At 33.5% G+C, this 16,711-nt stretch overlaps 1 protein-coding gene across 1 annotated transcript in view; it reads right to left on the bottom strand.

The window, feature by feature from the left end:
* The window catches only part of LOC144470049 (ras-specific guanine nucleotide-releasing factor 2-like), a 66,381-nt gene extending 54,253 nt beyond the window's left edge, over nucleotides 1-12,128 (bottom strand). Inside the window, exons 1-7 of the mRNA XM_078180844.1 lie at nucleotides 12,003-12,128; nucleotides 10,975-11,234; nucleotides 8,749-8,978; nucleotides 6,268-6,461; nucleotides 4,476-4,601; nucleotides 4,243-4,345; nucleotides 195-443 (exon numbers count right to left, since the gene is read on the bottom strand). Coding sequence (XP_078036970.1) covers nucleotides 195-443; nucleotides 4,243-4,345; nucleotides 4,476-4,601; nucleotides 6,268-6,461; nucleotides 8,749-8,978; nucleotides 10,975-11,234; nucleotides 12,003-12,128 — 1,288 coding nt within the window. The remainder of the gene's footprint in view (nucleotides 1-194; nucleotides 444-4,242; nucleotides 4,346-4,475; nucleotides 4,602-6,267; nucleotides 6,462-8,748; nucleotides 8,979-10,974; nucleotides 11,235-12,002) is intronic.
* Between the last annotated feature and the right edge of the window lie 4,583 nt (nucleotides 12,129-16,711).

Below are 16,711 nucleotides of genomic sequence, written 5' to 3' on the forward strand. Positions count from 1 at the left end.
AAAAGAAGATCGTGCGTCTAACGATGATGCAGCTTTCCACCATTTCCTGTGTATCTGTATAAAATGAAGTTAGATCATTCTGCTAAATGAAGAAGATCATGCTACGCAGGCTGCGGTGACTACGACGATTGCGAATAGCATTATAGCGGCTGCAATTAACAAGCGTTGTATTAACAATAATGCAATGAAATTACCGTCATCGTCCGCGTTCGTTTGTTCGTTCGGGTCCTCTATCAGCACCGCCTTAGACAATGGGATTTTGCCAATTTGCGGAACCAAATTCACACGGCCGCTGGCATCCGATTGACGCGTTGTTAATAACAAATGGTTCGAGAAGAGGTAACATTGTCTGACAGCCTCCTTCTCGCTACCTTTGCCGCCGAATGTCGCGCTCAGTCTACCTCTGACTCCTTTCGGCTTGTCCAAAATTTGGATCAGCGAACCTGCGAAAAATGACACCTTATTAACAAAGTTAATGGTTAATTTTTGGGACGCAAGAATATGTTGAAGTATAGTGGAATATATTGAAATATATGTTGAATATATAATGAAATATATATTGAATATATATTAAAATATATACTGAAATGTATAATATTTAATATACACATAGAAATATAATAAAATATATAATGAAAAATATATTGAAATATATACTGAAATATATTGAGCTATATATTAAAGTATACTCAAATATATACTGAAATAATAGTACATTTTTCAAATAATACTATAATAATAATAATGGTAAAATCTGTTTAAATTTTTCAGCATTTCTCCATTGCAAATTTTCAACAAATGCGAACGAACAAAGTCATCTTGCGATTCGATTAAACCGTTCTATTTCCGATTTAATAACCTCGCGGCATAGAGAATTGTTTATTCGGCGAAACACGGTTCGCGACGAGAATCGACGCAAATGTTGATTAATTGACGCCTTGATAGTCGTGACAGCAAATCATGAAACACCGCTCGATGTTTACATCTAGAATCAATAGCACAGCTTGTCGACGGAAACATCGACCACGAAATGTTACGCGCTCTCATAACCTGTCAACGATACACCTGATGAATGGTTCCTTTATTACGAACAGTTCGAGCACAGCACACACCTGCACCAATACTATCACGAGCACCTGTCGATCACGCGGAACGGTTTCACCGATTAATTTCCAGTGTTTCCATGCACGATGTCCGTCACACAATAACAACAACAACAAGAACAATAATAATAATAACAATATCAATAATAATAACAACGACTGTACCATCGTGGAGGAACAAACAGGTGGGTCAGTTGTCGACGATGCTTTTTTACGATACGAAAAATTCTATTTTTAATATTAACACCTTCCTCACACCTCGCGACCATTTGACGACCAAGTTTCATTTCCCTTTTCTCGATAGCCGTAAGGTGTCGTGACCCCCGTATTTTCGAAGGGTTATCGTGAACCGGTGCATTATGGTAGTCGAGATTACGAAGGCATTCTCTCGTGGCATTGTCGAAGACCCCGGAGACTCCGTGTAATTAACACACCTTCATCACACCTGTCTTACATCCTTATTACGCTCTCTTTAAGATTTAAGAAACGCTCAGGGCGTAAAGGAAGGGTTAAGAAAGGAGAAAGATTGAGAAGACACGCTGATTGGGGAAATGCAACGCCTGCTAAAATATGCAATCGGTGCATTTCTTTTAAATTGAAATGGAAGTTCTTTGGTGAATGTTTACACGTCGTAAAAGGCTTTTAGATGTTCGATGATCGGGATGAAGAACTGTCGTTTAATGACTCATTGATTCATATGTTTATGTTATATATATTTATATTTTATATATTTATATTTTAGATTGATCGATATATTAGTTTGGAGGTAATAATATGGACCATTTATTTTGAAAATGGTGTAAGTTGATTTTTTAAAAAAGATGAGATGTCATGTAATTTATTTATTTAATTCAGTGTAAACTTTTTATCAATAATTAGTTGATACTTAATATCTTAATGGATGCAAATGCTTTGATCGATTTAATAATCTCCTGTAAATCATGAATATTTGAAAACACTGCCGCATAAGTAGCCATATAAATAAATAATAATACTATTTATAAATAAAATAAAATAAACAACAAAATAAAAATCACCACTCCTATTCTATTTCTAATTATCATTTACAAACAAAACTGCATCTATAGTAAATATATATAATAAGCGACGCTTAATTTTTCATAATTGTAATATAAAATTATTGTAATATAAAAATATTACATATGAAATTTCACAATTGTAAAAATATCGTAATTCTATTGGCAACCTATACAACAAATTTATACCATCAAATTACTCATTAATGAATGAACAGAAATATTACCAGACATAATTACCAGATATAATTAATCTATACTTAATAAATATAAATTCCATTCGTATTTAAACGAAACTTAGAAATTTTACATTCAACGCAAATATATTCCCGGAAAAGACAGAAAACCGACTGAAAATAAACGATCCGCATCGACGAAAATGTATTCAACGCGTGCACGAGCGTTCAATTCGGCCTCGCACCCTCGAAAGATAAATAGAAACCGCGCGTTCTCGTTACTGCATCGTCGATTCAACAACAACAACAACAACAACAACAATAACAACAACGTTACCGTGTACCTGATCTCTTTGTTCCCTAACAGTAGCATTCGTCGGATCGTCAGTCTCCGTTTTCCACGACGAAGCTCCGGCAAACGCGATCTACCACGAGCTCGTCCATCTCTCCTTACATTCTCGAAAATTACGAAACAATGCGAAATTCAACACGGAGCTCGAACCATCCTGTCTACACCACGTCTTTCCAACCTCTTAAATCGAAAAGCCGAAACAGCTGGACATCGACCTCGAAAACGTGCGACTCTGCGCCCCACGTGCGGCGGACGCTGCGACAGCGAGATTCTCGCGGCTCCTCAAATATGGCGAAGCGCGGTTCACTGCTGTGCGACTTTTCATGTATAGCGCGTGGATGTTTGCATGGTGGCCATGCGACCAACGCGAGGGCCAGGGCCGTGTCGCGGACGATTTTTTCCCGAATCCTACGCACGATTTCCCTTCCACCGGAAATCATTTTTACAACAATTAACCGGCTCGACGTCTTAAAGTCGACGTTCTCTTATTCAGACGAATAGAACCAAGTTTGTAAATTCGAATAGAGAAAAATCAATTGAATAAATTGAATCAATTAAATCGTTGAATCGACATTAATCGATAATTCGCTCGTTGAAGCGAATTTTTGTATTTTGACGGATTCTTCTGGCGCGGGGCGCGTCCGCGACAAATTGCGTTTCAGGGGAAAATGTTCTGCGCAAATTGCACGGGAATTTCGAATTCCGTTTAGGGAATGTTAACACAGCCCTGGCAATTATTCCCGCGTCTGCGTTGACTACGCCGCAAACACACATGGGCATCGATTCCGGTGGCACCCGAGCGCACGCTTGCGCGCCCCGGCTCTCGGAGTTTCCGCTTTTCACGGACTTCCGCGGCGAAACTTCAAAGCGTGACCGCCTCGTGACATGTCCGACCGAGACTTTATCGACTGCGCCGGAGGGTTCGCCGTCTCTTGACGCAAGATAAACTGTTTGCGGAGCGGTGGACGTGTATCGATGGGATTTCGTTACCAACGCCCAACAACTAGGGAGAACGGGGACCGTGGAACTCTGCGATGGAATTGCACGTAGAACAAGTTTAGACGCTAATGTGAACGATAAAATTGTTCGAATAACGGAACTGTTACTTATCAATAATTTAGTTAACAATAACTGTTCGAAAACTTTGAATTCGGTGGCTTCTTGCTAAAATTTCTCTTTCGTCGTGAAAATTTATTATATCGAATTTGTATTATTTGTTATGCTTATCGTACTTTTCACTAATTTAACCATGTTAGATTGTGTTAAATAAATTGATTGAATAGAGTTAGTTGTTAATAATATTGTTTGAAGTGTCTTTAGTAAGCGAATATATTATAGAGTAATTTAACGCGTGATAAACATTCGAATGGCGGACTCTTTTGTTAAAATGATAATTGGGCATACTTAGCATTGTTTGTTAGTTTATTTGGCAATCTTTTACTATATAGTTATTGACGTTCGAAGTATTATGCCAGGTTAAATGTCTGATTTATAGTGGCAAAGGTGCAGTTACAGAGAAAATATGGTAGGTGATTAGGTATTTGTTTAAGAGCAAAAGTAATAATATTGCTTACCCTGTCTGACGAACACTTGATTAACGTCGAGCAGAATGTCGCAGCCTTCGACAATCATCCGTTCCACGGACAGATTTTTCCGTAAACTCTCCGTTTCGCTGACCTGCAAAAATATACATGTGTGTAGTATGCTGAACATTTTTTTATTTATAATTTCATTTCACTGTATTATGTGAAGCGCGAATGTACTAGCATTTTCTTATAAGGAATTATTATAATATTGTTATCGATACCTCGTGTTGCATCTGGTTCGACAACTCCTCCAATTTCTCCTTCGCATTTTTCAAACTTTTACGTTCCACGTGATCGAACGGCGTATGCGCCAAAATTTCATTCAGCGTGACTATATACTTCGGAAACTGAAACACAAATCACGTGGAATTACCTTTCACTGGCTTCGACATAAATTAGTTCCATTCGTATAAACAAATAAGAAATTATTCGTGACTACATTATGATGATAATGGTGATTAAATTATTATGGGGATAATAAATTATTTGGGAATGAATTAGACATGAATAAGGTAATAATAAATTGTTTGGGAATAAGTTAGTCATGAATAAGGTAATAATAAATTATTTGGGAATAAAATATTCAGAAGTAAAGCAACAGTAAATTATTTTCAAGTTTATTCACGAATATGGTAATATTAAAACGAATAAAATTATTCAGAAACAAGGTAGCAGTAAACTATTTATGAATGATTTATTCACAAAGTCGTATATTATTCCCAAAATCATATACTATTTATATAAACGTATATATTATTCATAAATTATTTTATTACTATTTACTTTCATTATCGAAAGCATGTATTATTCATAAAATAATACTAAATTATTCTCAAATAAAGTTACTCGAATAGCTCTCTAGATAAATAATTTTTCAAATAATTAAGCATGAGCTTGCATAAGATATGATTTTTCTATAGATTACACAATATATAAAAAGAATGACGAGGATGCAATATACTATCTCCTATAGATATACGCAATATACATATGTGTGGCAGAGATGCTGCACTAAATCTGTTTCCTAACAAATGTCAAATTTAATCCGGAAATTCACAAAAACCGCAGTTATTATTTCAAGTGGTTTAGCGACGTCCTGCGTTAAACAAATTTGATACAATACCACCCGATCCGATTAATCGTCGCTGTTGACAGTACGTTCACGCGTTTTATATCATCCTCTATCGCTTTTATTTTTATTCCTCTGGAATGAAAATTGAGTTTTTCAATGTTTTTCGTAATATTTATACCGTCAAAGTTGGACACTCGTACAGATATATTTTATTATTGTTATACTGGAAACACTGTTCACGCTGGAGAGAAATTTTATGGCTTATGTTATCATATTAGTGTGAAATAATAATTTACAGGTATGTTATTTATTTAATCGAAGGAAAATTGAACACGATAAAGAAACTATTAATTTTAATTAGGCAGTTCGTGTTTATATCGTGAAGTATATATTTTAGATACTTATTGCATATTTGTCAAATCGATGAAGTAAATTATTATTTTGTTTAACAGGAAAATAAATTATTACTTGGAATGAAACTTATGAAACATAATTGGAAGAAATAAGATTTGCAAATATTTGTATTTCTTAGTTGAAATGTCGTTTTAGCATAAATAATGTTAAGTAGTTACAGAATATAAAATAATTATAATATATATTATAAAAATGTATAATATCGTACATGTCATAGAAGTATATACTATCGTACATATTGTACAAATATATAATATCATGCATATTATAAAAATATATAATATCGTACATATTATAAGCACATAGAATATTACAAATATTTCAAGTATATATTACTATTATTATAGTCTGCAATATTTCCATTTTATATGACTTTGATAGTGCACTAATATGTACTTTATGCATATGAAATTGATCCTCGTGACCCACACAACAGCTTTTAACAAATTTTTAATAATATAAACTCAATATTTCATTGCACAGTTAAAAAATGTTTAAAAAAATGACAGATTGGTTGATAGACTTACGTGATCCATAGGATAGGTCAAGAACGTCTCCAAGGTGCGTCCTCCACATGCAAGTTTGTTTTCTAATCTAGTGAGCAATGCCGCGAATGGCGGCGACTGCTTACAATTCGTCAGAACTTGAAGGCTGTAATGATGGTTCCTGACAAATTCTTGATAAATTGAGAGCATAGGTAGCAACATATCGAACAAATCGACTGAAATAATAAAAAAAGAACGTCGGGCTTCAGTCATCATCGTACAAGAGCTTATAATACATATATGTATATAAAAGAATAATAGATTGTTTAGCCTAAGTTATGATTAGACGTAAACAGGTCATTATGAAGGTTATGCATCTTTATAAACAATGACATTTCAAAATGCTATGAAAACGTGAAACTTTATAACGATCCGCAGAATAATTATTTTAACCCTTTGCAGTCGAATGGTGTTCTAAGGCAGCATTAAAAATTGTTTCACTGCGTTAAATATTGTTTATATTTAACAATGCACGAAAATGCATAAAAGTGCGTAAAATGCACTTTTATAAATCACTAAATGAACTACAATTATAAATCATAGAAAGCGCTGTAATTATAAATCACAAAAAATAAATATACTGTAATTCAGAAAAACAATTTTGCATTTACAGTTGAAATGTTTCCGAGTGAAAAGGATAATGATCCATATAAATAAATCAATGCCAGGTAAATTGATATAATAAATAAATAAACAACATAGACCTGCAACGAACGAACACAATCAAAGACGAAGTTATTATACTTCGCAAGTTCTCTACACAAATATAACAAAACAATGAGTAGTAAACAAAATTACGTTTTATCAAGTATAAACTTGAAATAAACAGAAATAAATATCTGTAAAAACGTTGAGGAACATATTTTCAATAAATATATCTACCAAACACGTTTTACGGAAAACGCAGAGAAAAATTATTTAATTTAAAGTGTAAAAAATTAACTTTTCCACGTGATTTTAATTGGAACAATTTGGCTATTGTTTCATATTATTATAAATTATAACATGGCCACGCGTATTCTCCCAATCCTGAACAAAGCCGTCCAATTTTGTTTCGTACACTGATATAATACCATACATGTTGAAATTTCAAAAACAATTCGACGCTGAAAAGATGAGGAAACAACGAGGCGCTAAAAATCGAAGTAAATAAGGAGAATAGTTTTTCTACCGTGGAACTTCGGCTGGTGGCTGAAACTTCTCTCGGCGAGGAGAAAAGAGGACAGTTTATGATCTGTTTCGCGACGAGGCAAGTCCTCTTTGCGGCTACGGAATTGCAGATTAGAGTAAGTGCCATAAATACCGGGCTAACTGTCGCAATATCGTTTCGAAAACTTTAAACATGTTTTTCTTGAGACTTATTCTTCTCTCTGGTTAACCAGCTCCGCGCAAAGCGTTTCTGACAAACCACTACAGTTACAATATACGCTGCCTCAATTTGGATTTCTTTGACTTAGCTGAAGTCGAACAATAATGACGATCACGTGACCTATCTTCCCATTTGCCTGCCGTTACGATAAATTCATTTCTAACCCTTTCGTTACTGCAATTCGCTCCGTTGGAGTGACACCATGGAACGGGTCTTTTATAGTCTTATATTGCATTGTATATTACATTGTATATTGTATTGTACTGTCTATGATATATTGTATTTCATTGTATTATATTGTGTTGTATTGAATTGTATTGTATTTTATTGTATTATATTGTGCTGTATTGAATTGTATTGTATTTTATTGTATTTTATTGTATTACATTGTGTTGTATTGAATTGTATTGTATTATGTCGCATTATATATAAATTTTATATCGTGTTATATTGAATCGTATTGTACTGTATTGTGTGATATTGCATTATATATTGTATATTTTGTAGTGTGCTCTATTTCACTGTATTGTATGTTGTATATTGTACATGGTTTTGTACATTATATTATATACTGTATTTTGTATATTGTATATTTTATTGTACTGCAAATTGTATATTTTATATTGTACATTTGTATTGTATATTATATGCTGACTATAGTCGGAGTAAAATAAAACAGCAAGTCACGTGGACGACGACGTTAATCGGCGCCCCTAACGAAAGGTTTAATAAAGATATTTCATATTTTAACAATAGACAGCAGCCAAACAAATAGACCATCGATTTATCGATTTCGTGCGAACAAAAGGAATACAACGTGTGGAATAATACCTAAAGCATATCTATAACTAAAATTCGAATTAACTATGAACAGCGCTATGATTCCCGAAATCAATTATTAATTGTTAAACGCATATTTTGTTCCTAAATGCAGTGTTCAAACAGAGGATTTAATATAAATGTTGAATGAAATGTAAAAAGTAAAACACGAACATGATCTTTTATATTATTTAATTTATACTATGTATTCTTAGTAGAATACTAAGAAAAGAGTGTAGAAAATTAGGTAGCTAATTAATATTAAAGTTACATACCTAAGACTAAGGTGGGCCAGTTCTCCATTCGAGATGTGAGCCCTTTTAGAAAGATTTGATGAAGGAATAACACTGTTTCGCTATTTAAAAATATACTATTCACGTCCTCGTGGCTACAAGGAGGCCTCTTTGAACTGGCGGCCATCTTGAAAGGCCTTAGGAAACAGCTCACTAAAATCTCCATCTGTCTCGTGTAATCCTCCTCCGCTTCCACCATATTGAATACCAAGCTGAAATGCAGAAAACATTTTCGACTGTTATATCTACTATATATTTCTATTCATCTATATTATTATAAACGAGGATATTTCAAATGACCAATTCAAATAGCAAAAAGTATAGCAACACCCTCGTGACGAGTTTCCCATAACATTAGATTGCTCGAATGTTATGTCTGGTTTATCCATGATATTATATTACATTATATTACATAATATTATATAATACGAACTTAAATAATGTAACGTATTATAATGTAATACGACATAATATAACACGATATTACATAGTGTAACATGATATAATATAATATAATATTACATAATGTAGCATAATGTAATATAGTATGTACAGTATTACATAGTACAATATAATGTAATATAATACAATATTATATAATGTAATATAATACAATATTATATAATGCAATATAATATTATATAGTACAGTATTACATAATGTAACATAATATAACACGATATTACATAATGTAACATAATATAATATGATATTACATAATGTAGCATAATATAATATAGTACAGTATTACATAATACAATATAATATAATACAATATTACATAATGCAATACAATATAATATAATACAGTATTGCATAGTGTAACTCAATATAATATAATACAATATTACATAATGTAACATAGAATAGTATAATGCAGTATAACATAATGTAACATAATATTATATGATGCAATAAAACATAATATAATAAAATACAAAATAAAATATAACAAATACGTATCAATGTAATAAATACAATAAGCGGTGGGAACATGGAAAGATTTCGATTGGAAAACAGTGGACAGGTTCCTGCCACCTAAAGAATGTCGGAATTGTTACGGGTCTAACTGGTTGTCAAGCTAATTAACCTTCGCGCAGGTTGGAAACGTGATATAATTAGCAAAAGCTTGCGGCACGGTTGAGGCTAATGAGTCTGTGGTCGGAGCAGTTGATACTCATACGGTCCGAGGAAAATGACGGCGAAGTTATTCTGAACTCTTGTATCCTGTGTGCAAATAAACTGGTTATGCACTTGATGTAGGCTGTCCACTCTCGACGTCGGCGAGTTTAATGTATGTGATTCTACTGTAAGTGGAGCAAATTTCATCAATTAAAAGCCTACACATGGATTCAAAATATTTAACAATATCGATACTTATTTATTATCGATACATAAACAAATTTGCCAATATCAAATATCAATACTTTGTTTCATTTCGAAATACTTTATTTTATTTCGAAATAAAGTATTTCGATCTCATAACAATCGGTATAATAAAATAGAAACGATTTATTGGAGATGTGGTAACAATGTTCTTTGTGATATTAATATTGTAGCGTTGCTTTCTTCGCCGTTGTTGCACGTGTTCCTTTTTTATTTTATAAAGGTTTCAACAGTGTATAGTTTCCTCTTAAAAGTGGATGTGTTCGATTCGGACACATCGATTTTTATGACATTTTCATGGTTGGTACACCCAATCCCGTTATCATACGGTAGAATGGGTGAAAAAGGCTTAACGAGATGGTCCAGATGAAAAATAAAAGATTGGTTCAACTGTATGTATAAGTACAATAGTATTTAAATATATAGGTGTGTAATGCTAATATTTCAATATATACGTGTATAATGACAATATTATATATACATAATATATACATAAAATTTATGTATGGATATATAGAGCAGAATTAAAAATGCATTTGAATTTAGCTAAATATAATATATTATAAAATATGTTATAAAACTTTTTATAATATATTATAAAACTATATGAAATATATCATAAAATATATTATAAAACTAAATAAAATGAATTATAAAACTGTCTCAATTTAACTAAACAAAAGGCATTCCTGCTGCAATCACACAAAATGAGAGAAATGTGATTTCATCTTGATTTAATTAAATAAAATTTAATAGCAATTTGACGAAACCTTTGAGGTTCACGGTGTAGCCGGCAAAGTGTTAAGCAAAATTCAACCTCACCTGTTACGCTTCCGCATGCTTTCCGCATGAGGGCTTTTGATGTATTGCTCCACGATCTGTTTCCAGCGTCTCCGACAAAGCCAGCCTCGCAAGAAACTCTGGACTTTCTTAATTTTCTGCATTTCCAGGGAGTCCTCCGTGATACCGAGCAGCCCGATTCCCGGGACCCCGGACGTCTCTCCGCCGCTGTCAAACCATTCTACGCCGTGTGCACCAGACCGATGGGATTGTGCACGCTGCTTCCGCAATGCAGCGTTCAACTGTTAACGCAAAGCGAGGGCGCGCGTAATGCAGCGCGGCGTCTGTGAGGAGAACATTTTCTTCGAAATTGAATCGCGAGACGACGGTTCGAAAACACTCGTTCGGAACTTTATGGTTTCATATTGTTAATTGCAAAGTTAAATGATATCGAACCGTGTCTGATAATAAAGAAAATGCGCGGACGTTATTAGAAAACGAAAGGAAATATTCAAGTGTGTTATAAATAAATATTCAAGCATTTTATAATTAAATATTCATGTATATTATAATTGAATATTCAAGTATATTCTAAATAAATATTCGAGCATTTTATAATTGAATATTCAAGTATATTCTAAATAAATATTCAAGTATATTCTAAATAAATATTCAAGTATACTATAATTAAATATTCAAGTATACTAAAATTAAATATTCAAGCCCATTCTAATTAAATATTCAAGTATACGATAATGAAATATTTAAAACATTCAAAGTCGAACTTACATCGTCATCTATAGTAACAATTAGGCTTCAGATTATTTATAGAAAATAAAATAATTGTCCAACGACCGTGAAAAGTAATTATACTGACTAAAAGATAGTCGAAAATATCTTTTCCCCTTTAACAATGACAATAAATTGAAACGTAACGTAACAACATCCTCGAATTCTTCTAACCTCTTGGACGAGTTTAATATTCGACCGTCCCGTTTCTTTCCAAAGTCCACCGACAATAATTGAATAAGAATCACAGTAAAGAGAAATGACGTTCCCAATAGGCTTACCTCGGTTCGCAGTACCTGCACTTCCAGCGCAAGTTCTTCGCATCGTCTCACGTACTGATACTTGTCAGTTTTCTCGCTCTCGACGATGCGCGACAGGTATAGGTATTTCTGCTCGACCTGCATCATATCCAGTAGTAATTTGTTGAAACTGTAATCAATGAGCAAGTTTGCGATGAAATAGCTGTGCCGTCTCCTCCATGCTACGTTGAAGGTACAAGGCTAATCACGCCGTAAATCATACGGCGAACTGAGAAACAACTGGAACACACACAGATTCCCCTCGAAACAGATTTTCAGAACAGTCGAACCGATCGATCTCGTTCCTTGCTTTACTTTACACGGTCTCATTGATTTTATTACGGATGATATATTCTATATTGTAATTATAACGATGCTTTTCGTCCCGTGGCTTTTATTTCGATTTTATCAGTTTTAGTATTTTCGGATTTACTGTTTCATTATTTTACTATTTTAATATTCTATTACTTTGATATTTTACTATTTTGATATTTCACTATTTGACTATTTTACAATTTCATTGCTTTGCTAATTTACTAGTTTAATATTGCACCATTTTGCTATTTTACTACTCAACTATTTCAGTATTTTATTATTCGACTACTTCATTATTTGACTACTTTACTATTTTACTACTTTATTTTACTATTTGACTACTTTATTTTACTATTTGACTACTTTATTTTACTATTTTACTACTTTACTATTTTACTATTTTACTACTTTACTACTTTACTATTCTACTATTTTATTAATTTGACTATTTTACTGTATCACTATTTATCGATCTCGTTCCTTGCTATACTTTACACGGTCTCATTTTGTTTTATTACGGATGGTATATTCTATATTGTAATTTATTGTTATTATAAAATCTTGCTATATTTTATTTACTTGTTTTTATATCTATTGATTTATATAATTATTTATGATTAGCCAAATTATATTTTTTCTATATTTGTTAAATTCCAACTATATCTGATATATTTTTCTATTAAGCGCCCGCAAATAGCGGTAAATTTGTAATACCCCCGGGCATTCTTTGTAAGCCCGGGGAACATTTATTGATAAATAACTTCGTAGTATTTATTGTAGATCGTAAATTATAGATTATAGTATCATTATGGATAATCAGTTGTAGATTGTAATATTATTATAGATAATTATATAATATAGATTATAATATTATTATGGATAATAATATAATATAGATTGCAATATTATTATGGTTAATAATATAATATAGATTATAATGCTATTATACATATTATATAATATAAAATATAATATTATTATGGACAATAGATTATATATTGTTATACTATTATAGATGATAAATTATAGATTATAATATTATAGATTATGATATTATTACACATAATAAATTGTAGATTATAATATTATTATACGTAATGAACTACATATTATAATATCATTATAAACAATAAACTATATGTTATGCTACCATTGTAAATAACAATTTGTCTATTATAATACCAATATAAAGAATAAATTACATATTACAGAAATCATTACAATAATATTATCACAATATAATTTCTATTAATTAATATATAAAAATTCATTATCTCCATCTATTAATTAATAGATAACAAAAAATCAAGTTATTGATACAACTATATTCCCTTTGTATAAAATTGCCCTCTGACGAAAACGAGATCGTTTCAAATTCCATTGTTCGAAGGTGGCGTTCACCTGCGAGAAGCTATCGCGTGCACACGGTGAGTATAAAATCAATTCGTTGTATCGCGCGATAACAGAAAGAACGCGGGCGATAATAAATCTTCCGGCATCGATGCATTCCGGTGGTTGAATCTATAAAAGGCACGAGCGCGCGGCACCAAGATGCGATCGTTCGACGAGGCGCGTCCCCCACGTAATCGTTGTAAATATCACTCGACCCGTTCAATCAGTTTAATCGTTCGGTATATCGCCGCGCAATCGTAAAAAGAGGAGAACGCGGATTTCGCGGCCGCTCCGGCCATATTTATTCGCCGTAGAACGGTCACGAATCGAACGAAACATGGGATTACGTCGATCGCGGGGGAACGCGTTATTCGGAAAATGATTTGCGCGTACGACGCGAAGACTTTAGTGCTCCGTGTCGCCGGAGTCGCGGTGGATCGTTTAATGAAAAATTGTTGCTGCGATCGGTGTACGCTGGGATAAAAAGATATCGAACGGAACGGTGAATGTCCGTGAACTTTAACCCTTTAACCCTTTAACCCCTCGCCGTAATTTGACGAGTCCGACTCGTGATGGAAATTACTAGTGACAAATAATTATCTAATTATTATTATTATTTAATAATAGCATTCAAGTAAATTCAGACACGGTTTAAACATTAATGTTCCGTCCCTTCTGAGAAATTGAGCCGATTGAAAAATTCCTATTCGCGGCGACTGTGAAGACAATGGTACGTCGAGGGATTAATGATCGCGCGGCTCTGCGAGATAGGCGTATGTAAAATTCAGAAAACTCGACGAAAGAATCGAGCGTCTTCCTGTCTTTTTTTTCGGGCGGCGCTTCCACAGCGTGGTCTGTTTAACATTTACAAGTTGTTAAAGTTCGAACCTGTTAGCATTACGATCCTTTAAATAATCGAGCTGTGAGAACTGGCCGAGTGTGCAAACATTTAACTTCGACTATTCTGGGTATAGTCTGTAACTGTTATTTGAAATTGAAGACGCGTTCGTATAATTCACTGTTTGCAATTGTGGTTTTTAACAGAAGTTTATATAGTTACATTTATATTTTATACTAATATTTATACTTTGTACTTATGTTTTATGTCTATATTTTATATTTATATTTTATACTTACATTTTATATCTATATTTCATATTTGTATTTTATACCTATATTTCATATTTGTATTTTATATCTATACTTTATACCTGTGTTGTGTATTTACATTTTGTGTCGATACTTTACATTTAAAAATCCGAGAACGTGATTTTAAATTGATTTTATTTAGAAAATAATTTCAGTCTTCCTCGCAGTCATCTCCTTGAATTTAAGAAAAGAAAACAGTTAACAAACCACATTTCAAATCATCCAAAATACATAATAACAAGAATAATAATTGTAACATATTGAACGCAATCAATTGTAATAATATACCCTATATTCATCGCATGCATCGAATAGCAAATGTTTAATATTACTTAATATATTTAATTTAATAAACTCGATCATCGAACGCCAAATTAAACGGCTTCCAAATTAAAACTATATTTCCTTAACATTCTCGTCACAAGACGAATCGAACAATATTCGAAACTTTCATTTTGAAATTCCGCACCCCTTTTGCAAATGAATAATTTAACGATTCTGAAATAATTGCAAATCTCGCGGGAGAACAATTGATCATTTCTACACGATTCCTCGATGTATCGATCGGCGAATATAACGAATCGTGGTGGTTGGAAAAATTTCGTTGTTCAGAGAAGAATTTCAAGAATGAACTGCGCGGTTGAGAGCCGCCCTATCTTGTCTATAATGAACGCCCCCGGGCACCCAGTGGAACTGGATCCCTCTCGAACTTTATCATCTACTGCAGCGTAACAAGAGATACCCGGCAAAAACGACCGACAACTATTTCAAGAACACTGGTATGGAATCTTTCCTCGAACTTTTCGAAAACGACTTGTCCACGAAAACTCGACGTCCTTTCGTAATTTAACAACGAACTAGCTGGACGACCACTTTATCGAAATTATAGAACCGGCCGTTTCGTAAAATATGTTAATAATGGCAAATAAAATATTACAATATAATTTGCAACAATAAGGTTTAGATTAAAAAAATTGTCAAGTAGTAAAACTGTTGGTAGGAGTCACAAGAATAAATATCGTATGCATAAAAATTGATTTTGTTAAATAGAATGGAAATACCCCGAACCAGAGAAATTCTTTCAAATTCACAGTTAAAATGGCTCCGAGTGCAAATGGTTAATAATCGCGACTCCGTCTAATTTCCATTGTTTCTACGGACTTTGGAGCAATATCGAGACAGTTTCAGCGAACTCGCGAGTTTAAATATATAATAAGAAGATTAATCTAAAGGAGTTACTTTGATTATTCGGGATTTGATGCCGTGACAACGGAAACGGTGGGTGTCAGTGACGCATGTAGACAGAATGTGCTCGTTCGGCGCACCTGGAGGCATTGCCAGGGTGATCACGTTTGCGAGACCGTCGGAACCATTAAGGTAGCGAACGTGGAAAAAAAATAGGGCGGTCAACCACGGTTTAGAAATTTATCCTGCGGCGCGCGAGTTTCTACGGATACAGACGATAACTTTTCCTCCGTTCGTTTCTTTTTTATTTTATTTTTTCAGAACGTAAACGCGAACGCACAAGTGTGTCCCTCGAAAAGTTCCAATTACACCGTTTGTTCTTCTCGGCTGCTTTTGTGCTACGACGCGATCCGTTCCCGCAGCGCGCCACGCTTCAATTATATCCCCGGATAATTGGTTTCGCCAATTCGGTGGGATACTTTGAAAAATCTAATAAAACTTCACAATTACTCTGTTCCCGGGTAACGCGACGCTCGGATGTTACACTGTTCGCTGTTACTTCAACGGTGTAGTCTTTTAGCGAGGGGAGCCAGGTATTGGGTTCTGTTTCGCATTTAAGGGCAGGTTTGTTGTGCTGGACTTGAAAAAAG

Source organism: Augochlora pura, chromosome 5, assembly GCF_028453695.1.
Source record: "Augochlora pura isolate Apur16 chromosome 5, APUR_v2.2.1, whole genome shotgun sequence".
Classification (NCBI taxonomy): Eukaryota; Metazoa; Arthropoda; class Insecta; order Hymenoptera; family Halictidae; genus Augochlora; species Augochlora pura.